The sequence below is a fragment of the Aquarana catesbeiana genome, linkage group LG01 (assembly GCF_042186555.1).
Source record: "Aquarana catesbeiana isolate 2022-GZ linkage group LG01, ASM4218655v1, whole genome shotgun sequence".
In the NCBI taxonomy this organism is placed as follows: domain Eukaryota; kingdom Metazoa; phylum Chordata; class Amphibia; order Anura; family Ranidae; genus Aquarana; species Aquarana catesbeiana.
Window position 1 is genome coordinate 144875697 of NC_133324.1, and position 27445 is coordinate 144903141.

The window sequence follows — 27445 nt, forward strand, 5'->3', positions numbered from 1 at the left end:
GGTTTGGTCCCTAGAAACAGGCCATGCAATGAACGGGTTGTTATATGGCTGTTTTACAAATCAGTGGCTCTGGATGAACGTACTTCCTGCCAGCTAAAAGCATCCATGTGACCTTCCTGCAGCTGCTTCATTGTAGATCCCGCAGTAGGACTAAACCTAGAACTTGTTGCAGGTTTAGGCATCTAAAAAATAGTTATCCTTTATGTATGTAAATGTAATTTTATCAAAACGACAGTATCTTTAAACAAAGGTGGAACTGCATCTTTTTTTAAGTCGTATTAAACCCAAAACCAAAAATGTGTTGTATTGCAGCCTACCAATCATTAGATGTGATGGCTGCATTAGTTTTCTTTGTCAGGCTTTTTTTTCCCCTCTGTTTTCACCTGGTGATCTGATCAGTAACACACCTCCTATATTGGTGAGACACAAACCTGGAGGAATAAGCATAGGAGGCACAGCAGACAGTAGCATTGAGGGGGAAGGTAATGTTAAATGTGTTGGCAGATTTAGATACACTAACAAATTGAAGCCAAACTACAGCTCACACTGCAGTTACAGCAAACGGCTTTTTTCTTTTTGGGATAAAGGTTTTACATTAACCACGTTACGTCCACACTATAACAGAATGATGGCTAAAACGCAGGCTTCCAGTGCCGGGAGAGCATCAGTAGACCTCCTCCCGTGATCGCGCTGCTCGCTGCGTTCTGTGAACGCCGAGTCAATTGGACTCGGCTGATCACAGAACAGGGTAAAGGGCCAATTACACCGTGATCAACCGTCAGCTAATGACAGCTGATCACGGAAGTAAACAGAAGCCGGTTATTAGTTTTTTTTTTCTTTTCACTATCAGCGCGAGGAGAAAAGAATAAATCCGGTAACCGACTTCTGTTACAGGGTCATCGGTCCCTGCCTCGGTGCCTACCAGTGCTGCTAATTAGTGCCACCTATCAGTGCCCACTAATGCTGCTAATCAGTGCCTCATCATCAATGTCACCTATCTGTGCCACCTATAAGTGCCCATTAATGCCGCTTCATTAGTGCCGCCTCATCAGTGCCCATTATTGCCACCTCATCAGTGCAGCCTATCAGTGCCCATCAGTGCAGGCTCATCAGCGCACAATATTTTATAACAAAGTATGAAAAATGTTTGTCTTTTTGCTTAAAAACATTGGTGTTTTTTTTTAGCAAAAAACAAAAATCCAGTGGTGATTAAATACCCCCCAAAAGAAAGCTCTGTTTGTGTGAAAAAAATAATAAAAATTTACTTTGGGTACAATGTCGCATGACCGCGCTATTGTTATTCAAAGTGCAGCTGAAAATTGGCCTGGGCAGGAAGGGGGTATAAGTGCCCAGTAAGCAAGTGGTTAATAAATAAAAACTGATCATTATAAGCACCACCGTCAGTGGTAAATGGTTTGTCTCGTTTCTGTAACTGATACATTTGCAGGACAGCTTGTTCTGTTTAAAAGCAATAGACTTATGCTAGCCATACACACACAGAATTTCAGCTGTTTGCAGACTAAACGATTATTCATCGGTTGAAAGCAAATTGGCCACTAACTGTCAGAATAAAATTGCTTTACATGATCGTTTCCATGATCCTAGTGACTGTTGGATAACAATAAAAAACATTTAAATTATACAAGACAGAATATTCTTATCGTTTCGATTACAACATACACATATACACTTTAGTTGAAACGGTAAACGTTTTAGCTTCGGGTCCATCGACATTAACCGGGCCCACGGTCTAAATCGTCAGTAAAGTTGGGTCCACTAACGGCACGATTGTTGAACAACCTTTCCGAAAACTATCAGTTTCAATGTTGGAACAGGAAGCACAAAATTGTCCAAAATGTCTTGGTATGCTGACACCTTAAGAGTTCCCTTCGCTGGAACTAAGGGGCCAAGCTCAACACCTGAAAAACAACCCCACACCATAATCCCCCTCCACCAAATGATTTGGACCAATGCACAAACGAGGTCCTTAAAGACTTGGATGAATGAGTTTGGGGTGGAGGAACTTGACTGGCCTGTACGGAGTCCTGACCTTAACCCGATAGAACAACTTTGAGATAAATTAGAGCAGAGACTGCGAGCCCAGGCCAGTACCTGACCTCACAAATGCGCTTCTGGAAGAATGATCAAACATTCCCATAGACACACTCCTAAACCTTGTGGACAGCCTTCCCAGAAGAGTTGAAGCTGTTGTAGCTGCAAAGGGTGGGCCAACTCAATATTAAATTGCTATGATGTGTACCTGATTTTGTATACCTATGCCTTTCTTTAAATTTAAAAATGTGGCAACTCAGAGACTCAACCTAATATGGAGTTTATAGTATATAGTACTGGAACTTTCTGTGGATAGATGAAAAAATTGAAGTGTGATTTAATAACTTGCATCAACTTGAATGAAGTTTAATGGGTTTGTGAACCTATTTGTATAAGTCCATGCCAGCCCCTCTATTAGAGGCTGGCATAGCACACACTGTAAAGCATTTTTAAAAACGAGCGCTGTAAATACCGATTTTCAGCTGTCTTCAGGCCGGTCACGTGACTCACAACCGCTTTCCAGTTCCAATGGATGGCCTCTGTGGATGGGGACATGATCTCCCTCTGACGTCAGCCGGGGAGATCACATAGCTGCTCGGCTCCACCCGCAGGAGCTCTGTCTTCTAGCTGTAAAGCGGCCTCGAGTCACGGGACCAGCCTGAAGACAGCTGAAAATCGGTATTTACAGTGCTCGTTTTTAAAATAGCTTTACACAGTGAGCTATGCCAGCCTCTAATAGAGGAGCTGGCAGTGACATATATATATATATATATATATATATATATATATATATATATATATATATATATATATATATATATATATATATATATATATAAATTTTTTTTTTTTTTTTTTTTTTTTTCAATAATAGCAGCGGGGGGGCTGGGGCTGAGTGGAGACAGAGAGGGAGATGACAGGCAGGAAGGGGGGGTGAGGGGGAGACGGGAGAGCAGGGTGCAGGCAGCGTGTGACGGAGGGACGCACTTTGACCACGGTGATCAGGGCGGAACAGCCCTGGTTATCGTGGTCTGTTTAGAGAGGGACATACAGGAAGTGGCAGATTCAGGGGTTTTTTTTTTTACAGTTTAGGGGCAGATTACACAGCACAAGCACTGTGCTGTTTAATCTGCTTTAAGGGACCAGGATTTGAATTTTTTTTTTTTGGGGGGGGGGGGGGTTAAACGCTTTAAAGTATTTCAAAAGTGGCAGAATGGTGCTATACAAAACAAAAAAATATATAACATAAGTAACTACACATAGTATTTACTAACAGGTTAATATCAGAGCAACATCATACAAGTCCAAGGAACACCATGGTCTGTCCATCCATCTTTGAGATTGACACATAGCACCTTGAATTGTATTTTTAAAAGTGAAGGTATATATTTTACCATGCAAGAGACCATGTCACTTTAACATCTAAATGTCAGTGGTGTGTTATCACAGCCAAGAAACTTGTCTAGCATAGATATGTTCAATAATACTTTGAGGTTATTTAAAGCGGGCTTTGGTAAATGCGTTATCTGACATAATAGACTGACTTTATCGTTGTCTGTAAAGTGCAAACTTGCCATTTGTGTTTCTATTTCCATATTCATGTAGGCTTCCTGTAGAAAGCTGTTGCTATGGAGAGGAGCAGCCTACATTTTTAATGCTTCACTTGCTTTTTAGTAAGGTTTGCAAAGTACTTCATTTTTTTAAAATCAGTTTTTAATGTAAAAAAAAGTTTGGAATAACTTGCTTCATTATGTGCACTCGGTAGTCATTTTCCATTGAAGCATTATCAACATTTAAATGTAAAGTATATACTCTGTTTAAAAAAAAAAAAAAGTTGATAGGCCTACATTTGCAGGAGCTATCTTTAAAAGAAAACCTGTCAGTCTAAAAATGTGGCAGCTGTCATTGCTGGCTTGCCTTTTGAAAGTGTATAAGCGTCGTGCTGCAGTAGTATCATTTCTTATGTACATTTTTTACTCTGGAACAAGCTTGTTTTAGGGAAGTGAGAAAAAAAATGGAGAAGTCCTGCAATTTGCACCTTCAAAAGCAGTGCATTCAGAAAGTATTCACAGTGCTTCACTTTTTCCACATTTTGTTATGTTACAGCCTTATTCCAAAATGGAATACATTTATTATTTTCCTCAGAATTCTACAAACAATACCCCATAATTACAACGTGAAAAAAGTTTGAAATCTTTGCAAATTTATTAAAAATAAAAAACGAAAAAAAAAAACGAAAAAATTCCCATGTATATAAGTATTCACAGCATTTGCTCAATACTTTGTTGAAGCACCTTTGGCACGAAATACAGCCTCAAGTCTTTTTGAGTATGATGCCACAAGCTTGGCACACCTATTTTTGGGCAGTTTCACCCATTCTTTTTTGCAGGACCTCGCAAGCTTGGTTGGGGAGCATCAGTGCACAGCCATTTTCAGATCTCTCCACAGACGTTCATTCGGGTTCAAGTCTAAGCTCTGGCATGGCCATTCACAGAGTTGTCCCATAGCCACTCCTTTGTTATCTTGGTTTTGTGCTTGGGGTCATTGTCCTGTTGGAAGATGAACCTTTGCCCCCGTCTGAGGTCCAGAGCGCTCTGGAACAGGTTTTCATCAAGGATGTCTCTTTACTTTGCTGCATTCATCTTTCCCTCCATCCTAACTAGTCTCTCAGTTCCTGCTGCTAAAAAACATCTCCCACAGCATCATGCTGCCACCTCCATGCTTTACTGTAGGAATGGTATTGGCCAGGTGACCTCCAGACATGATGCTTGCCATTCAGGCCAAAGGGTTCAATCTTTGTTTCATCAGACCAGAGAATTGTGTTTCTCATGGTCTGAGAGTCCTTCAGGTGGCTTTTGGCAAACTCCAGGCGGGCTGGCATGTGCCTTTTACTGAGGAGTGGCCTGATTGGTGGAGTTCTGCAGAAATGGTTGTTCTTCTGGAAGGTTCTCCTCTCTCCACAAAGAAACACTGGAGCTCTGTCAGAGTGACCATCTGGTTCTTGGTCACCTCCCTGACTAAGGCCCTTCTCCCCCGATTGCCAAGTTTAGCCGGGTGGCCCGCTCTAGGAAGAGTCCTGGTGGTTCCAAACATCCTTCGTTTACGGATGATGAAGGCCACTGTGCTCATTGGGACCTTCAATGCTGCAGAAATTTTTCTGTACCCTTCCCCAGATCTGTGCCACAATACAATCCTTGGGCTTCATGGCTTGGTTTGTGCACTGACATGCACTGTTAACTGTGGGACCTAATATAGACGTGTGCCTTTTCAAATCATGTCCAATCAACTGAATTTACCACAGGTGGACTCCAAGTTGTAGAAACATCTCAAGGATGGTCAGTGGAAACAGGATGCATCTGAGCCCAATTTTGAGTGTCATGGTAAAGGCTGTGAATACTTATGTACATGTGATTTTTCTTTTTTATAAATTTGAAAAGATTTTTAAGCAAACTTTTTTTCACGTTGTTATGGGGTATTGTTTGTAGAGTTTTGAGGAAAATAATGAATTTAATCCATTTTGGAATAAGGCTGTAACATAACAAAATGTGGAAAAAGTGAAGCGCTGTGAATACTTTCCAGATGCACTGTGTATCATGCTTAGTTTCCTTTTTAAGCAGATAGCAAAAATGTACAACACCTGGTTTTGGAGATCAGTAAAAAATTGATGTAAAAAAACAGTAGTGCGCTTACACTTAGCAGGGTGGAATTCGCAAGATCTGTATACAGAATATCCGTATACTGTGGCCGGTGGCAGAGCTAGAGGAACCAGCGGTTAGAGCTGTCAAAAATCCGGCTAATGGAGATGAGAGTTCTTAAAGGGGTTTCGCTGGAGCTTCTGATTATCAGCATGCACACTGTGTTTGATCCAGTATAGAGGTCCTTCCAGATAGTGGGGCTCTGCTGTACCCTGGGGCTTCTGCTAAGTATAATTGCAAAGCACTACTGTTTTTGACATCTATCTTTTATTGATCCATGCAGGATGTTATACATTTTTGCTATCTGCTGTATCTAGTGACTTCACACTGCTGGCTTCAGAATTACTAGTTCTCTCTGATTTTTTTTTTTTGTTTGTTTTGTTTTTTTTGCTAAGTGCCTTTTAAGCTAATCCTAAACTTTAAGGGAAAATTCAGACACTTTTCTATGCAGCTGATAGAACATACTTTTTAAAAGAGGCAAAGACAGATCTAATAGGTTGTGTTTAACCAAGACCTACTTCTCTTTATATTCCACAGTGTTTTGCAGTCATTTTTAATAACTCTGTTTCTTGTGACCTGCTTTTGCTTTTAATATTATTAAAATGTAACTAAGCTCAAGAACAAAAATGTTGTTATATTGCAGCTGACAAATCCTTAGATGTGGTGGCTGCGTTAATTTTAATTTTTCAGTGTAAGAACATTTTAGTACAGACAATACCTGTTGATCTAAGCAACTTATTGACTCCCTTGTTATCTCTAGCCTTGACTATTTTAACACCCTCCTCATTGGCCTGCCTCTCCATAGGCTCTCCCTTCTTCAGTCTGTCACGAATGCCATTGCCAGATTCATCCACCTTACCAACCATTCAGTGTCCGCCACTCCTCTCTGCCAATCCCTCCACTGGCTTCCCATTACCCAACAGATACAATTCAAAACACTAACAATAACATACAAAGCCATTTACAACTCTGCCCTGAGCTACATCACTTGTCTTGTCTCCAAACATCACCCAAACCATCCTCCCCACTCCTCCCAAGACCACCTGCTCTCCAGCTCCCTTGTCTCCTCCTCCCACACTCGTCTCCAGGACCTCTCCAGAGCCTTTACTATCCTCCTGGAACTCAATACCCCAATCTGTCCGGCTATCTCCTACTCTGTCCACTTTAAAGTGATCCCTGAGGACTCATCTCTTCAGAGAAGCCTATCCTACCTTCAGCTAATGACAAAATCTTCTATTTTTCCAATCAGTTCATCCCTCACAGTTATTACCTTTTGTTCCTCCAGCCCCTCCCTATTAGATTGTAAGCTTTCAGGGCCCTCCTAACCCTCTTGTATTGAATTGTATAGTCACTCTATTGTCTCCCTTTATATTGTAAAGCACTGCACAAACTGTTAGCGCTATATAAATCCTGTATAATAATCTCGCCAGAAATGCAGTGGCCTTGTCACTACCTATGATTTTCCCCAGAATAACAAAACAATGTCAACTAATTTATGTGACTACTAATTTCATCATCCCCCATGTAATATAAATGAACAAGGTCAGATGTGTTTGAGATCCAGCCTAGGTAGCAACCATGGCTGTTCCCATAGATTCCATGAAGGACAGAACATGGCCACGCAGGCACAGGAACTGTGTAACTTTGTAAGAAGACCAGGTGAAAATAAAGGAATAAAAGACAGAAAATAATTAATGTAGCCACAATATCTAAGGTCTGCTATGCTGGATTATACTACATCTTCCTGGGGCTTAGATGCACTTTAAGTCAGTTTTCTTTATTATGCGTTGAGGGACACAGCTTTATTCAAGAATCAGTAGGATTTTATTACCAACTGCACAAGGAGAACATTGGGTGCAGTAGAAAAACACACAAGAAAAGAAAAAACCTTACCTCTGCTGGTTGTTCTCGATTACCTGTCAGTGTAGTCCCTCCAGGCTACAGAGCTGCAGTTCCTTCTCCTTGAAACTACCTGAAAATCTCCAGATTTTTGCAGGTCCCTTGATGAAATGCATTGCTATGGCAGATGTGTTAGCATTGGTCACTTTTCTGTTCATTTAGTAGTCTGTTCTTTGCTCTATGGATCTTGGAATGCAAGGGGCTACTGTAATGTTCTGACTAGGCAGACAGCTCTACAGCTATTTGGGCACATTCTTGGATATAGGCCTATATTGACAGGGAATGGCCACAATTTTTTTGGGGCCATGCTAGCACATGAACGCTGGATAGCAGCCACCATTTTTATGTAGTCTGCATTGCTGGGCATACGCTGGTCCAGAATATTTTTCTAGTTTGAATTGCTGACCATTGACCGCAGTCACCATATTAGTTGAGGCACTTCACCCTCTCTGGTCCTCTCTCTTCTGCAGCCTTAGAAGCTGTGGGGAGGAAACTTTAAACATGTGGTGGTCACTGATCTTCAGACACTGACATATTTTATTGTGTCTGCTGAGCCAGTGCATCAGTAATTACAAGAAGTGGGCTGGTTGTTCCACAATGGAGGACCCTGACACACAGGACTCTTTCCTGCATGTGAAAGACGATCTTAAATTTGAAATTTGAAGATACGAACACTAAATGTTTCCCCAGCAGCTCCTCCCCTTATCCCCAGGATTGTTCCACAATAGCGGTATCCTCTCCAGCCACAGTCTGGCACCTTTTTTGTTTTTTATTATTTTTTTATTATATTTTTGCAACGGCCATTGCTTGCATTACAGCTGCTTCAAATTGGCACTTATTGATAGTGCTCTGATGCTATATATATTTGCTTGGGTTTTGTCTGTTGCTTTGTTGTTTGTTTCTATGTGTGTTTGTCCTTTGTCCCAGACAACGTTGTCTACATGTTAGGTGTAAGATTTTTGCTCCATTGTAATTTTTATGGTATTTGGTATACTCTTTTTCATACTATAAATAAATTATTTAAACATAATTATTATCCCTGGTATTATTTCCCTGGGCTCTTTACATGTGGTGCTTGGCACTTACCTTCTTTGGTATAGTGTAATTTTTTTCATATCTCTCCAGCAGCTACTCTGAGACACTAGAAGTGCTGACTTTTGCCTTGTACCTTGGGGCAGACGTTGTCGCAGCCTGAGCACCAGTCACATAGAAAGTGCCCTTGAGTTACTGATTTCCTCAGATGATTCTGACTTTGAGTATCTGAATGATTCAGAACTAAATCTGCAGATGGTCTCTGAAGATACCTCGTTTCTGCCTTAATTATCAAGGCCCATGAGACCAAAAAGTTGTAGGACATGTCCACTCAGATGTGCTTTAGCATTTGGCATGCACAACACAAGCCTAAGCGGTCTTCCAGCTTAGTCCACTACCACTCTTTTTTTTGATAGTTGCATTATTTATAGATGAAAGTGCCCAAGCAAATCTTATCATACTATTTTTAATTTGCTACCCCTTTGCAGAGAACTTTGCTAAGAGATAGGCATCCCTATCCATAAGGCTATGATTATTCCTAAATATTATTCTCCCAACTTCAAGGATCCCACAAATGAGAAATTAGGCTCTATATATTTGGTTGCTGAATTGATATTTCATCCAGTGTTAGCCTTGTTGCTCATGTTCCAAAGCAGTAGGTAGTGGATGAGACCCTTATACTAGAATTTGGCAAGAAATAGGATCTTTTTGTATTTTTCTTTTGTATTCATGTGAGTTCATTCACTCTGTGGTAGCATCTCTCCATCAATCAACATCAAAACGTGTACCTTTATGCACCAATCTCTGTAAATCGGCTGTTTTTTCAATTTTTGGTAGGGAAAGCTCATCAGTTTGGACTGAGGTTGGCAATGCAGGTTTTCACCAAAGTGCTGGCTGCTTTATACCTGAGGGTTGTCTCAGTGGTCGGATATGAAAATGACCTGCTACTTTGAGGGGAGTCATCTCAGGAGGATTCTAGTTGGTTTCTAGAAGTCTTCCCTGTCTCCCTCTCTAAGCCTAAAATATCTGGATCTGAATTAGAACACCAGTTTATTTGAGAAATTACAAGACTAGTTCAGACTTCATCAGAGACTTTTCTGGTCTTCCCTGAGTTGTTGATGCATGAAAGTGCTGGTAGCTTCCTCTGAGGCAGTCTACTTTGCACAACATACAATTCAGTGACAAGGGGAAAGATCGCCATTATCCCTAGATATGGATTTATGGGTATGCTGTGCTCTCACCCGTCATTGCCTCTGCACTAGTTGCCAGCATCTCTGATGTTATCCTCTGGGAAGCCCTTTCTTCAAGTTTGGTATAAGATTCTGATGACCAATGTAAATCACCAAGACGATAAAGGTGTATTGGGCACCCTTGCAGTGCAGGGAGGGTGAACATAGGAAGAATTTCCTTCAATGTCCTTTAATGTCCTGGAGCTCCTGGCAATTCAGCTGAACCTCCTTCAATGGACAATTCTCCTTGCGAGGTACACAGTGAGGGTGCAGTTTGAAAATGCCACTCCTGTAGTTTACCTAGGGGGACCTGAGAGTCCAGTGGTAGCACTGGAAGTGGATTACATCCTGTGCTGGATATAAAAGTATTGTACATCCCTCTCCATGGTACATTCTGTAATCTCTTCGAGAGGTAATAAATACCTGCAAGTATTATACATAAAGTTATTTTTATAAAGCAGTGAATCTGACATTCACTGCAGGTGAACCTTCTAGGTGCATGTGTTTTAAATGACAGTGACTGATCCACCACCAGACCATGTTTGATGAAAGTCACGTTCACTGCTTTATAAATATGCCCCTTAAACATTTTAGTACAGTGAAAAATATATATGATTGTAGGTCCACTTTAAGAAATCCCTTCATCAGACGGGGATTTTACTATTTTATGGAAATTGACAAACTGTGTCTCACACCTTTCTATTTCATGGCAAAAAGCAACATGTGAACATCTACCATTTGATCAAATGCATACTTTACGATAGGCAATATACAGTATAATCTATAAGCTGAAAAATCTATTCATATTTATGTAAAGGAAATGGCATTGCCTCACAAAATATCCTGTTTGTGCAGAGAAATAAATTATATTTATACAGCATGAATGCTTAGTCTTTAAGGTGTAATTTTTGAATCTCATGTATTCAGATCGAATTGTTGCTATGTAGTACAGCAATGTTTTTTCTAGCCCCAGCTGACAATTTATGCGGCAATCTAATGATAGCCTGTAACCTGTAATCTTTATTTGAAACAACATCAGTGAGTGCCCTGAAGCTAAGTAGAAAGGTTCAGTGATGTAAACTGGCCTTGGGTATAGAGGACTAGATGTGTGATCACTGCTGCACAGTACTAACAAAACAACTGGTTTCAGCTCCCATCAGCTAAGCAGAATTCCAATTTTCTTAAGTTAAAGGCAAAACATTATGGCTTGCTTTCAGTTAGCATTTACAACTAAATATATTTTGAACATTTCAAAACAAATGGTAAAATTATATTTTTCACTTTACCCCTTCCAGAAAACCTAAGCTGCCTAAATTTAAGGGCCCGATATGTATTTTTAAATCTAATGGGTGCATGCATTCTTAGGCTAATCTCACCAAAGGAGTACAGGAACTTTTTCCAAAATAGCGCTGTGCTGAGTTGCAATTGATGTGAATAAGCATCATTAAAAACCGTTTGATTTTCATTGTCATGCACTTCTGTACAACAAAAGTTGCATGTGACAGCATGGTAGTGTGAATTGAGTCTTATGTTGCAGCTGAAGCATACCCAAAATAAGCAGATACTGTTTCATTTGGGAAAAGGAGTAAACTATGAAAATTTGTTTTTGTAAAATATGAGGGGCCAAAATAATATGACCATATCTCTATTTAATAATCTATTTTGAATCCCCATACTACAATGGTATTAACGAGATCGGCAGAAAGCATGTGGAACTTGAATGGAGGGATGCATCTCTGTTATGTCTCCATTTGCTGCTTTTCAGTAGGACAAGTATCACTAGTGATCACTGTTATATGACAGACATCTGGCAGACAGTGTGTTGCAATAGACCAGACCAAATGTTAGTCTATTCGTACGTTTTGTTGCTGAAATATAACCGACATTTACAACTCCAAATTAATGAGCACATGGCATATTACTAAACCTGTGTTATACTGATTGTGTCGTATGCTTTTTATAGCTTGTACGAGTAAACTTTTAACATGCGCATGAGCTGCCTTTTATTTGGAAAAAATCTAATCATGCCTGATCCTAGCTATGCAATCTCACTGTGCTTCTGAATACCTTGCATGAGATCCTAAGAAATGTCCCAGCATGCATCACTAACTGCTTAAAATAATGACGATGCCATTGTTTACATGCTTTTGAAGGTGAAAACACAAAGGCTGTCATCCTTATTTTTGCTACACTGCTTTGCGAATCACTGACCTAACACAGGTAAACTGGTCAGGACTTCTTCCATGTTGGTGATTCGCTAAGCAGAAAGGCAAAAATATGGGTAAAACAAGGTAGATCATTGTTTGTGTGTAGCCTTTTTTTTTTTTTTTTTTTTTTTTTTTTTTTTTTTAGATTCTTTCGGATAAAAATAAAATAGGATATTGTAATTACTTTCTCTAATGCCCCGTACACACGGTCGGACATTGATCGGACATTCCGACAACAAAATCCTAGGATTTTTTCCGACGAATGTTGGCTCAAACTTGTCTTGCATACACACGGTCACACAAAGTTGTCGGAAAATCCAATCGTTCTAAACGCGGTGACGTAAAACACATATGTCGGAACTATAAACGTGGCAGTAGCCAATAGCTTTCATCTCTTTATTTATTCTGAGCATGCGTGGCACTTTGTGCGTCGGATTTGTGTACACACGATCGGAAATTCCGACAACGGATTTTGTTGTTGGAGAATTTTATTAGCCTGCTCTCAAACTTTGTGTGTCGGAAAATCCAATGGAAAATGTGTGATGAAGCCTACACACGGTCGGACAACAAGGTCCTATCACACATTTTCCGTCGGAAAATCCGACCATGTGTACGGGGCATTAGAGTTTATTAGGGACACAAAATTCAGACAGTTTGGTTATACTGTCACCTTACAGACAAAAGACTTTAGCCAGCCTGGTATAAATCTCCCACTCCCAGTGTGCTTCAGTTTTGTGCTACTATCTAGGGAGGATAGATGTGTTTTCTCTACTGAAAAGTTTGACTTCTATACTAGCTATTTTCTCTTTTTTAAGAGTTTTTTTTTTCTTCAACCAAGTTTTCTTCTACATGCTGCTAAGCTGTGCTTTCCAGATCCAGAGCTGTGACATGGGCTTTGGTGTGACCCAGTCTCTGAAAACTCTGGTGAGTGTTAAGTTTGGACACAGGAGCTACAGTTATTGGTACCATTTGGTGCCATCAATACCATCTTTTTTATATTTTTTCGATGGAAAGGTGTAACGAACTGAAGAATTATTTGCTGCGTAACTAGCTAATGTGTTGTGGGTGCACTTCACACTTCCTGTTCCTATCTTTTCAGCATGAGGTAGCAATTTCCTGCCATTCCTGCTATTTGCAAGAGACAAGCCGTTTCACCTCAGGTAGTCCTTGCTGCTGCCTACACTTGGTTACAACCATTTTACATCTCTCCTGCTTTCAGCAGCTGCTTTGTGGGCATACATGGTTCCCTCCATGAGGGAGACTTCTATAGCTTTTGTGGTCCTCAAGGATGCATATTTGCATGTCCCTATTTTTCCTGCATATCCTCTTTATCTTTAGCTGTGGGTACTCAGCACAACTTGTGACCCTGCTATTTGGTCTGATTTTTTTTCCCCTAAGTAGTCACCTGTGCTAGCCTTAGTACACTCCCAAGGTATTCCTCTTGTGGGATATCTTGACGACTTACTGAGGGAACAGTAGGCAGCTCCAGGCTGTCCCCAGTTTTATTGTTTTATTATGTGGGCTTGTTAGTTTGGTTACTGTTACCCACCCCTCAGTTGGGCTGTTTTTTGGGCATCCAATTTGATTCTAAATCTTGTGTCCCTTGAATGAGAGAGAAAATAGGATTTTTGTACACACTATATCATAGAAGTTCCACTCCTCTGTGTTTGTAATCTATGTCTAGTACAGCTCTTCTACAAAAACTGAAGCATGCTGGGTTTGGGAGGGGTTATACAGGGCTGGTCGACATTATTTTTTTATTTATTTGCTGTTTTGTGAATGTTCAAGTCCTTCTATATGCTTCTGTGTACCCAAAATGGCTCTGAACCAGTTGTCCCTTCATGAACAAGAAAGAAATTGCTATGATAAAATAGGTACCCTGCAACATTTTGATTCCCTGTTTATATAAATATGAATGTTTTCCTTTGAGTGTTAGACGCACAACTTCTTTTCATGCTGCTTCATGTCATGAGGACCAGTTACAGCTTCCAGTTGCATTAGTGACAAGTGATGGGTCTGCTACCTGCCCACTTGCAGCTCAGCACAGCCTGGCCTTTATATGGATGTTCCCAGAAACTGTTGCCCAACCAGCCATACCCACTTGGTTAGACTGAAATTTGCCATTTTAGTTGCTGTCAATAACACATAATTGCCATTTAAAATGGCTAATGAGCTTCCAACAGCACATTAGTCCATTGTCTGCCTGGAAATATATATTTTTTTGGCATTAACCTTCATCACCAAATAAACCATAGCACTACCCTATCCCGGGCTGGCATTTTTCAAATGGAGATGGAAATGCAAAGGCTGACAGAATGTGAACATAAGGTAACATAATAGAAACATTTAAAAAATGGTTTCAATAATAGCAAAGGTCAGAGTATTCTAGGCAGTGCATTTGTTCAGCTTTAAACTTCAAAAAAAGTTTTATAAGTTTAGATTAGACTTTGTTATATTTTTATTTTTGAGTTATGGCCTCGAGAGTATTTTTTATTTTATTTTTTTGCTCTTAGATGTGAATTTAAATATCACCATAGGTGCTGTACAGCTTTGCTTGACATAAGAACCCATAAACCTAAGGATTTGAAAAGCAGGAAAACAACAGGTGTTGGTCGTGATAATCTCTTTATTAACATCTTCAGCACAGTTAGGTGTCTATTCAGTTAAATGTTAGTTCTCCCTATCCTGGGCCTCATGTTTGAAAATGTCTGTTTAAGTTTCCATAAGAACTGCCTGTTTGTTAAATAATCATGGTTGTAATTGCTGAAATAATAAATCATGGCTTTCCACCTTTCTGCAGGCAAACACGGAAAGAGTAATGATAATCACTGGGCCTAACATGGGTGGAAAGAGCTCATACATCAAACAGGTGGCTCTTATAACAGTCATGGCACAGTTTGGCTCCTATGTGCCGGCAGAAGAAGCCACTATTGGTATTGTGGATGGAATGTATACCAGGTACAGTACACCTTGTGCTCTATATCAGCATAGTGAAGACTGAAGATTAAAGAAGAACCTTGGTGCCCATGCATGTTGACATCCAGCAGGTGCTGAATGATGCTACTGCACTGGCTACACAGCAGTTATATGATAAGACCTTAGGTCACACAACTTACAAAGCTATTTACATTATTAGTCATATATGTGACTTTTTTTTGGAAATCAAAATGTATAGGTCTGCATTGAAAAAAGTGGGTCAGCATAATAGCCAGTCAACCAGCATTTTCAAAAAATGGCAGCTAAGACAGCATCCCTGTATTTGCCATAATATATTTACTACATGGTCTCCCACTATTAGAGTTTTGTTAAATATAGGTACAATTATAGTGTGAATTTTAATTAGAAGAGAACTCTAGCCATTGTTTATGTGGTCCTGATTCAAATACTTCTGCTTCTAGTATCAGCTCATAGTCCACACAAGCTATCAGACAAGTTCCAGAAATTCCAACATGGATGTTTTCCAGTCCAGAGGGGAACAACACCAAAAATGCTTAAAGTGTTACTAAACCCAGGACCCTGCATTCACTCACACCAAACTGAGCATGTGCAGAGTGCCTCCAAGGTTTTGTTCTATCAGCAGATGGATTTGAGACAGTATAAGAAGGGGAGGATTGGAGAAGACGGGATCAAACAGCCTTTTTACACAATGCAGAGAATTAACCCCTTAGGTTCCATAGTGAGTATTATAAGCATGCTTTACTGCATATACAGACTGATTTTACTGTTGTGGGGTTAGTAACACTTTAACCTGAATCCTTTAAAGTAAATATATAGTCTTCTCAAAGGGTTATATATTGAATATGTAAAAGAGAGTTTAAAATGTTTAATTGAACAATAGATAGCTACTTACGACCATACATAAGGGCAGCCATATTTGCATATTACATACTCGGACTCCTTCCTGCTATGCTGTAATATGCAATAATTTTACTGCTCCCTCACACCATGCTAGCCTGTGAGTTGGCCAACATATTCAAAACAATGCATTCCCTATGGAGCTTGCGTATTATCTGAACAGGCCTTAGGCTAATCCAGTGTTTCTCATGCTTTTTTCAGTCAAAGCACCCTTTAAAATTATACTCAATCTCAACCCTACTTGAAAATGTACAAAATTAAACTAATAGCTTTAACATTTACTATATTGCAAGGATAAAATATCCAATATTGCGAGAATCAATGATGTAAGGAATAAAGATTGCTGTATAACCTCATTAGCAATATATAACAAAAACAAACAAACTGTCTTAAAATAAAGTGAACTGCAGACACTGGACCAACCTGAGAAAACACATTCAGGGTTGCTTGGGTGCAACAGGGATGCATGTGCTGGCCAGGGAAACTCCGCTTAAACAGTGAACATGGTGCAAATACAGAAACAAAGTTCCAGCACTACGCTAGTGCAGAAGGGGGCAAACATGGTGCAGGGGGCTCGTCTGCTAGGTGCGGACATGCCATGGAACAAGGCCCGTGGGGAGATGTTTAGGCAGGCAGGGGGGCCATTTACAGTCCCCGGAAAAGTCTCCAGGAGCTCCAGCCAGTGTATAATAAGTGGGAATTGGGGAATAACTGGTTAGGCATGAGAGGAAATATTCCATTTTGCAGCATCAAAGGATGCTTGAGGAAAGGGAGAACAGTTATGTGCAAGCATAGGGTGGAGAAGGGGAAAAAATAGATGGGGCACAGATCGTGGGTAGAGGAAACTCAGATGCAGTTGGAGAATCTTATTTGAAAACTGCATAAGGAGATGTGGTGCTTTAATGAGTATTGCGACCCAAAAGGAAGACATCCAGGTGCGTGGATCATGATGGAGGTTGGTTGGTGCCATCGCGGCGCTCCAGCCATGCGATCACCGACTCAGGGTCCTCGAAGAAGTGCACCTGATCATCACCCACTACACGCAATCTAGCATGGCATACTTCAGGTGTTTGACCTGCAGCTGAAGCTTGGTCTCAGTGAATTGGGCGCGACAATGAAGGAGGTTGAGAAGGCCTCCCTGCCATAAGTGTTGATGAGCAGATTTTCAAGGAAGGATTGGGGATCCGAGCCCTTCGGGCAAGCCCACAAGCAGAGGTTACAGCATCTCAGCCTGTTCTCCATGTCATCTTGGTTCTGCATGAGAGAATGAAGCTGGTGTTGTAGATGTTCATTGGAGACCTGTATCCAGGGGATGTCATCCTCTACTTGGCTAATCCGTCGCTCAGTCTCTGTCACCCTTTCACACAGTTTCTGGAAATCTTGCCTTAGCAGGAAGATATCCACCTTCACCTCTTCAATTTTTTGCAGTTAACGTGGTCTGGCACTGTGATATCGCCTCAAGTACCCTGGCGGTTTCTCCGGCGGCCTGCTCAAGCTCTGCAGGGGGTTCGGCGCCATTTCCTTCTCAGTCTCCCCCTCCTCGTGTAGCGGAATTTGGCCAGCTCAGGGTGTACAATACCTTAGGAGTAGATCAAGCAGCAAAAACGGACAGGATATCCCCAGGATTTCTGACAGCAGGAGTAATGTACAGCGGAGCTCACAGTTAAAGCACCCTACGCCATGCCACTTCAGGCCATGCCCCCGGAACTAATAGTTTTACATATTACACCAGTATTCACACATGTGGGCCACCAACATTAGCAATGATTTAATTTTACAAAGCAGTATACCTTTTCACGCTGGTACTAACTAGTAATCAAGCATTTCTCTTCCCCCTCAATTTTTATTCCTCATTCAGCCAGTGTAACAACAGTGCTGATAGAGAGGAACAGGGAAGGGGCACACAGGCTGGCAGCTGGCCTACACAGGACCTAAGGTTGTAATGCTGCACAATAAAAACCTGTGTCTTTGTGTAACAAAAAAGGCAGGCTTGATCCACTCGGCAGCTTGTTGACAATTTGTGGGCAATTTGGGGCAAATTGGCACCCTTAAAGAATCCAGAAGGCACACTGGTTTAAAAAGTATTCATACCCCTTGAAATTTTCCACACTTTGTCATGTTGCAACTAAAAACTTAAATGTATTTTATTGGGATTTTATGTGAGAGACCAACACAAAGTGGCACATAATTGTAAAGTAAAAAGGAAAATGATAAATGGTTTTCAGAATTTTTTTACAAACAAATATCTGAAAAGTGTGGCGTTAATTTATATTCAGCCCCCTTTACTCTGATATCCTGAACTAAAATCTAGTCAAACCAATTGCAATAAGCAGTCACCTAATTAGTAAATAGAGTCCACCTGTGTGTAATTTAATCTCATTATAAATACAGCTGTTCCATGAAGCCCTCAGGGGTTTATTAGAGAACCTTAGTGAACAAACAGCATCCTGAAGCCCAAGGAACACACCAGACAGGTCAGGGATGAAGTTGTGGAGAAGTTTAAAGCAGGGTTAGATTTAAAAAAAAATATTTCCCTAGCTTTGATCACCTCACGGAGCACTGTTCAATCCATCATTGGAAAATGGAAAGAGTATGACACAACTGCAACCTACCAAGATATGTCCGTCCACCTAAACTGACAGGCCGGGCAAGGAGAGCATTCATCAGAGAAGCAGCCAAGAGGCCCATGGTAACTCTGGAGGAGATGCAGAGATCAATAGCTCAGGTGAGAGATGTTGTTATGCATTGGCTATTATTTTATTTTATGGCATTATAATTGACATTCTAGGGCACCCTGAACACACCATCCCTACTCTGAAACATTGTGATGGGAGCATCATGTTGTGGGGATGCTTTTCTTCAGCAGGGACAGGGTCAGAGTTGATGACAAAATGGATGGAGCCAAATGCAGGGCAATTTTAGAAGAAAACCTGTTGGAGTCTGCAAAAGCCTTGAGGCTGGGGCGGAGGTTCCCCTTCCAGCAGGACAACAACCCTAGCCAGAGCTACAAATGGAATGGTTTAGATCAAAGCATATTCATGTGTTAGAATGGCCCAGTCAAAGTCCAGACCTAAATCCAATTGAGAATCTGTGTCAAGACTTGAAAATTGCTCTTCACGGACGCTCTCCATCCAATCTGGCAAAGCTTGAGATGTGCAAAGCTGGTAGAGACATCCCCAAAAAGACTTGCAGCTGTAATTGCAGCGAACGGTGGTTCTACAGAGTATTGACTCGGGGGGCTGAACACAATTGCACACCACACTCTTTAGATGTTTATTTGTATAAAATTTTGAAAACCGTTTATCATTTTCCTTCCACTTCACACTTATGTGCCACTTTGTGTTGGTCTATCACATACAATCCTAATAAAATACATTTACATTTGTGGTTGTAACATGACAAATTGTGGAAAATTTCAAGGGGTATGAATACTTTTTCAAGGCACTGTTATCTGCAAATCTCTGTATGTATTACAGTGTTGAAAGTGTGTAAAAGCAACCATGTAGATGTGTAAAAGTCACATCTACTGAAAGTACACTATATTTACCTTTTGCACTGAAAGATTTCTGCATGTCATGTCATTTTCATACAAAGCAAAGTGACCCCACATGTACATAGAAGACAGTCTCTCATGCCATGCCTTATCATTAGTGTGCCTGCCCCGCTACACCTGTGCTGAGGATCCCTAAAGATCATGTGCAAATACTGGCTTTCTGAAACAGTTGGTTATAGGTACACAGCTAGGTCATTCCAATGCCCCGTACAAACGGTCGGACTTTGTTTGGACATTCCGACAACAAAATCCTAGGATTTTTTCCGACGGATGTTGGCTCAAACTTGTCTTGCATACACACGGTCACACAAAGTTGTCAGAAAATCCAATCGTTCTAAACGCGGTGATGTTAAACACGTACGTCGGGACTATAAACGGGGCAGTGGCCAATAGCTTTCATCTCTTTATTTATTCTGAGCATGCGTGGCACTTTGTCCGTCGGATTTGTGTACACACGATCGGAATTTCCGACAACGGATTTTGTTGTCGGAAAATTTTATATCCTGCTCTCAAACTTTGTGTGTCGGAAAATCCGATGGAAAATGTGTGATGGAGCCTACACATGGTCGGAATTTCTGACAACAAGGTCCTATCACACATTTTCCGTCGGATAATCCGACCGTGTGTACGGGGCATTAGGGCTTGTTTGTACTTTGCAGTTGGGGATAAGTAAAAACAGGTCGTTGCAGTGCTGTATTTACAAGATTAAAACATGCAGTGAGGGGGCAACATATCGCTTCTTCACTACATGTTGAACGGCTCTGGAAACCGATCCACTGCAGATCGCCTTTCAAAGGCTCAGCAATGATGGCTGCACATCTAAACTTAGCCTATGGGTCCATTCACGTGTGCATTGAACGCAGGTAAAAACAGTTATTGTGTTTCATTTAACATGCATGGACTTTTCTCCTCACTTTCAGGAACACGCAAAGGGTCTATGGCACAAGAGGAGGAGTCATACTCGCAATCTCCTCACTTATTTTTGCACAGCTCACAGTGCTGGAAAGTGTATGGGACTATTGTGCACCCTGCAGCTTGAGAAAAATTGTATATTTTCTCCTTGTTTGTTCCTTTATTATCCCTCTTTTTTTCTGCTTTTTCAGACAGACGTCCTTGTGCCAGCTGGCGCTTTCTGTTTACAAACCTTTGCTGCTCAGTTGGTCGGTCTCACTACAAGTTGCCCCCTATAATAGCATCTCCTGAGATGTGGCAGTGCAAAAAAAAAATAAAAATTACTGAATAAATGCCTGAAGTGCTGGCTTGATATCATTCCACAGGTTTTAGATAAGGCTGCATCAAAAAGAGAAGTAATAGTGTGGTACTGGAACTACCTTTTATTACACATCCAGTTGTTGACAAAAAAAAAAATACAAATATTTGCTGGAGATACCGAATTCTTTTATTTGATGGGGGAGAGAGCATAACATGTTATGAAGGAACATTAAATAACAAGGGGAGCTTATAGCGACACCCTAAATATGGCTTTAACATGTACCATGTTCCAAAAGGTGAATTTATCTGTTAATGAATCAGAAAGGAAGACGTTGACTTTGACCTTGAATATACACACCTGTCCATTATATCTTGGTCTGAAGGCCAGTGTGTTCAAGGGTGGAGTGGGGGAATTCCCAGTAAACTCAATAAAAGGTCTTGTCAGTGGATATTAGAAGTATTGGGATGGCCCTTTATCTGGCCATATGAATAAGGGTATTGGCTCTTGTTGTGGTTCTTTGTTGAAGGGTATGAAGCCTACTGGGTCAAGATAAATGAGCTAGTATAAGAGGATTTTTGGGTATAGTTTATGATCCTAGTTGAGTAAAGAAATAGGACGATAGTTTTTATATTGCTTTGGGTCCTTGTTTTCCTTTTAAATAATTGTAATGTGCACTTGCAGAGCGTCTTTGTAGATGTTGTGCTCCATAACTAAAATATTGTATACTGCCAAGAAATGCATGGACAAGAGAGGTAGAAACTTATAATATGGGAGAGTTAAACTACCTGAGCCTGGGGCCTTGCCAGTTTTGGTGTAGGAAATGGTACAGGTTAAATTCTTGGCGCCTGCGCTATAGCCAAAAAGACGGCTACAGAGCAGGCTTCCTTTGTCGGGAGGGCGTACATGGACATCCTCCCGTTCTCGCACTGCCTGTGTTCGCCCCAGGGGGCACGTGGGCGGCACGCTCTGTGATCGCCGAGTCCTTGGGACTTGGCTGATCACAGATAGAGGTAAAGGGCCAATCACAGTGGGCCCTTTACTTCCGTGATAAGCTGTCATTGGCTGACAGCTGATCACGTGGTAAACAGAAGCCGTAATCGGCTTTTTTTTTTCCCCTCACGCTGTTAGCGTGAAGAAAAGAAGAAAGCCGTTCACTGGCTTCTGTTAGGGGGACATCAGTCCCCTTACTGCCCACCAGTTCTGCTAATCAGTCCCCTCCAGTGCCACCTATTAGTGCCACCTACCAGTGCAGCCTATCAATGCCCATCAGTGAAGGAGAAAAATTTTATAACAAATAATGAAAATGTTTTGTTGTTTGTTTTCATCATTTTTGGTCTTTTTTTTGTTATAGCAAAAAATAAAAAAGCCATTGTTGATTAAATACCACCAAAAGAAAGCTCTATTTGTGTGAAAAAATTATAAAAATGTCATATGGGTACAGTGTTGCATGACCGTGCAATTGTCATTCAAACTGTGAGAATGCTGAAAATTGGCCTGGGCAGGAAGAGAGGGTATAAGTGCCCAGTAAGCAAGGGGTTACATTCCCAGTTGTTATACGAGTTTCCAGTTCAGTGCAGGTCCACAAGAACGGAGTGGAGAATTGCTTCCAAAATATCATTTTTAATCTGAGTCTTCCCTGTTTTGGGCAAGTTAGGAGGCACCATGGGGTTGCAGGTTATAAGAACTGGAATTGTATGTTTTGAACGTTGCCACTATTTTGTATTGTCTGCGGAGAGGAGTTTTCTATTTGGGGAGGTAATGGTAGGAATGTTAGGCAGACCACTGTTTTCTAAGGCAGTGGTTCTCAAACTCAGTCCTCAAGTACCCCCAACAAGCCATGTTTGTATGTTTTCCTTTATCTTGTACAGGTGCTATAAATCAGAGTCAATGGCTTGGTATTTTGGACAGCTATTTTATCTGAGAGATTCCCAAAACATGGCCTGTTGGGTGTACTTGAGGACAGAGGTTGAGAACCACTGTTCTAAGGGCCTGAGCAAGTAGTTTGCCTGGTTTGTTGCCAAATCCATAAAACATTTTGTGCACCCATTTGATTTACAGGTTAGCATGTGGTAGCTGGATTAACATGGTGTTAAGGGGGAAGGCCAGCTCCCAGGATGGCTGGAGGAAGGCCTATGGTGTGGCTCCTGTTGCAATTCTTAATGTTCAGCAGAAGGAGTAACTTGGATTGTGCCTTTGTGTGATTTTCTAAGACCTTTAAGTGTTACTAAACCCAGGACCCTGCATTCACTACATCTGGTCTCCCACAGTACACAGAACATGGAAATGCAATAGTTTTAGTAAATATAAACTGCTAAATACCTATTCTCATCAGCAGTGAGAGCAGTCTTGTGATTTCTATCAGTGTCTGGTTATAGCTTGTAGGAGGAGTTTTCATTCTGCTCTGACTGTCCTATGAGGCTGCATGACCCCTGACCCGACAGTGCTGATTGGCCTTGTGCTGATCACATGCACTCTCCTGAGAAAAAGAAAAAAAACTCTAGAAATACACACCAAACTGAGCATGTGCTGCTTGTCTCTTAGCCTCTGTTCTATCAGGAGATGGTTTGGGGACTGTGGAAGAAGGGGAGGATCAGAGAAGACGGGATCAAATATTTTATTTTTTCAGCGGATTAACCAGTTAGGTTCCACAGTGAGTATAACCAGAATGCTTTACTGCATATACACATTGATTTTACTGTTGTTGGTTAAGTACCACCTTAGGTCTGTGTGTGAGTGCTCCAGTGAGGTGACCCTAGAGTCCATGAGGGATTTTTTTTAGCATAACTCTTTAATTTCAGCGTGCAGTGCATCCTCTATTCTTTGGCTAGGTGTTCAGATCCACTTTGGTGGGCCGACATTTAGGGAAATTCTGCAACTCACTGTCATATATGATTACAGGTGTTTGTCTAAGATCCGGTGATGTTGAACTTCTCAGGAGCACTTAGAGGGAAGAGAGGTGCCACAACGGACTCAGGGGCAAGGTTTTGATTGAGTCCTCCAAGTACTCATAGGTTGGACTTGATGGACTTGAGTCTTTTTTTCAACCTCACCTACTATGTACTGTGTGTTTTGCTGGGAGGATGGGCCCTCTGGGACCTGCGGGTGTCCCTGGGGTGGCAGTGGGTCTGAGTGGATGTGTTAGGTGCCCAACACCTAGTTTGGTCTGTGCTTTGGGAAAGTCAAAGGGTCTGCTGGCTGGAAGAACTAGCATCAGCAGATGTGAGTGCTGATGATTACACTTCCCAGTTTTGGTATTCCTAATGGCATAGATAACCTGCAGTACACAATACAGCCTATCAGGCACAGGGGAGCTCTTAGTCACTCATCTTCACTCGGCCAAAGTGAGGCCATGCCTCTAGAGATTACTTCCTGTAACAAGAAAATTACTTCACTTTGCTCTGTCCTCCATCAGTGCAGCGCACACTCACCAGAACAGGTTCCTTCAAGATGGTTGCTTTTTAAACAGCCTTACATTGCAATCCCCCCTTTACATCACAGCACCCTCTTTACAATACAGCCCACTTTACATTACAGCACCCCATTAACATCACAGCCCCTAAAGCCTCGCACACACGAACAGATTTTCGGTCGACTGTTCGTCCATTTTTTGTTGCATGCTAGACTCATGTCAAAAGTGAAGAGGTTACCAACCATACGAAAATTCTCGTAGGACAGAATAACACTTCAGAAGTGACGTAATGTGTTGAATAGTTTTGTATGTATTCTTTCATTTCTGAGCATGCACAGTCTTGCTCTTATGATTTTTCTTTTGGATGAAAACCGTACTAGTTAAACAAAAATCAGGTGTTGAGTTCACGTACGACAAAAGTTTTATAGTCTGCACATCCGGCTTTTGTCGGGCAAAAAATCGGCATCGGCTGTAGAAAGCACCGTACTAACAATCCGAAAATCGGTAGCTCATTCGTCGGACGAAATTTTACTTCCGATTTTCGTATCGTGTGTACGGGCCTTAAGGGAAAACCGTAAATGCACATGCACTGATCGTTACATGCTGCAGCACATTAGTTCTATTTTAATACTTTTTTTTTCAATCTGACATGTTTTTCAAACAGTGGTGCTGCTATTTCTCTTAATACAGAATAAGTATTAGCTATTAACCACTTCAGCCCTGGAAGATTTTACCCCCTTCCTGACCAGAGCATTTTTTGTGATTCGGCACTGCATCGCTTTAGCTGACAATTGTAGGGCCGTGCAACGTTACACCCAAACAAAATTGATGTCCTTTTTTTCCCAGAAATAGAGCTTTCTTTTGGTGGTATTTGATCACCTCTGCGGTTTTTATTTTTTGACAAAAAAAGGCCGTCAATTTTGGAAAAAAAAAAACAATATTTTTTTTACTTTTTGCTCTAATAAATATCTCCAAAAAATATGTAAAAAAACAAATTTCTTTCTCAGTTTAGGCCGATATGTATTCTACATGTTTTTGGTAAAAAAAAAATCTTAATAAGTGTATATTGATTGGTTTGTGCAAAAGTTATAGTGTCTACAAAATAGGGGATATTTTATGGCATTTTTATTGTTGTTATTTTTTTTTAACTAGTATTGACGGCGATGGCAATCTGAGATTTTTATCGGGATTGTGACATCATGGCGGACACATCGGACACTTTTGACACCATTTTGGGACCATTGGCATTAATACAGCGATCAGAGCTACAAATAGCCACTGACTACTGTATAAATGACACTGGCAGGGAAGGGGTTAAATATTAGGGGGCGATCAAGGGGTTAAGTGTGTCATAGGGAGGTGTGCTAACTGTAGGGGGGATGGGCTCACTACAACATGACAGCAATCACTGCTCCCGATGACAGGGAGCAGTGGATCTCTGTCATGTTGCTAGGCAGAACAGGGAAATGCCTTGTTTACCGTTCCGCCTCTCCTCACTGCAATCACAGGCCACCGGTGAACATAAGGTTTCCAGGACCTGTGGGCACGCTCCCGTCGCGCACCCGATGGGCACTAAATTCAAAGGGACGTACAGGTACGCCCATTTGCCTGCCTGTGCCATTCTGCCGACGTACATCTGTGTGCGGCGGTCGGCAAGTGGTTAAATAGAAAGTGTCCTGACTTTTTACTCACAACAACTTTGAGAAAAATATGTTCCTGCCTTGTGTGATCCAGGATAGATTTAATTGGAACAACAAGCAGACAGCCTGCAGGGACCTTGTGTTAATTATTTTCTTCACTAACAAAGGCAATTGTAAAGGTCACCAGGCAATTTTTATTTTTTTTTTTGCAAATAGATATACTGTAAAAAGTAGCCCAATAAAGGGGGAATTGTATATTCAATGTGAACTGGATAATTATATTCTAAGCATTTAAGTGCTGTTTTTTTTTTTTTTTTTTTTTTTTTAGTCTTGGTATAGTGAGGCAGGGTTAGATCCTCTCTGTGCTAGAGGAACACGATGATGATCAACAAATTGCACAGCACAACTGTGAAAAGGGATCTACCACACTGAAAATTCTACAAACAACAACCAAAAAACTTTTTATCATTCCACACCACTGTAATCTAATAATTACAAAATCATTATTTAAGTATCGGACATCTAAGGAAAGTATACAACTAAACCACATATAGTATGTGATATTCCATAAACGTACATAAATGTAAAAATGGTTCAAACACAAAAATCTTCCATCTCCATTAAAAAGCATTCCTAAAACAAGTGTTGCACAGCAATTATTAAATGTTTATAGAGTTACAAAAAAATGATTATATAAAAATACAACAGTACAAGTGGTCTCCAAACCTTTCAGTATGAAGGCCACATCATACATTTTTCAAATAATCAAAAAAAAATGTTTGTTTTATAAATGAACAAATCTCATTTAAATGCATTTTAGTTGGGAATGCTTTTTTTTTTTTTTTTTTTTTTTTTTTTTATCAGCATGATATGATTTAGAGCAAAAGAGAAAAAACTCCAGCAAAACAAAGCAATTAAATTCCAAATGATTATGAGCCCATCAGTGTCCCCATCAGTATCCCCCCTTACATCAGGTTCCCTATTGCATCACAGCTCTCAATAAAGTCCCCCTTACATCAGAGTCCCCCCTTATAGGGGTCCCCATCAGGTTACCCTCTTACATCAGAGGGCCAGCTAAAATCTGGCAAGGGGTCGTAGTTTGGAGACCCCTGCCCTAGCCCATAAAATCACTAAAAACAAACCTTTTGTAAATCATAGTGGTATACCCATAATAAGCAGTAACCTGCCTCTGTAATGCATACACTGATGAAAAATGGTTTGGCTCCAACAAAGTTGCTCCGCTATCATATGCCTGTACCCACGCACACAGGTAGCCCTTACTAAACACACATGACGTCCTCTGTTCCTCCTCTAAAGAAAGTGAATGACAGTGGCTCCAGAGACTGAGCTTCGAAATCCACTTGCCAATCACCTTTCCTGGAGGAGGAGAAAAGGGGTGTCTTCTCAGGCTGCCTATGCATGTTGGCACAGGCAGCGTCATTACATCGCCCTAGATGCACTTGAGGGTGACTCCATAGGACCTTGCATGGGAATGTTGCCACTACCTAATAATCTTTGTAACTGTAGTCACAGGAACATAAAGCTGCTTCTAGATGGCCATAGAGCCTTTATCTTTGAAATACTGGTCTATAATGTTCTTTCTGATCTCCTCTGATAACTCTTTTCTTTGCTCTCTCTGGTCTATGTTCAGTGTGATGCAC

At 41.0% G+C, this 27445-nt stretch overlaps 1 protein-coding gene across 1 annotated transcript in view; it reads left to right on the plus strand.

The window, feature by feature from the left end:
• MSH3 (mutS homolog 3) overlaps positions 1-27445 on the plus strand; it is a 322177-nt gene that overhangs the window by 247999 nt on the left and 46733 nt on the right. The window contains exon 20 of the mRNA XM_073624435.1: positions 14915-15072. Within this exon, the coding sequence (XP_073480536.1) occupies positions 14915-15072 (158 nt within the window). The remainder of the gene's footprint in view (positions 1-14914; positions 15073-27445) is intronic.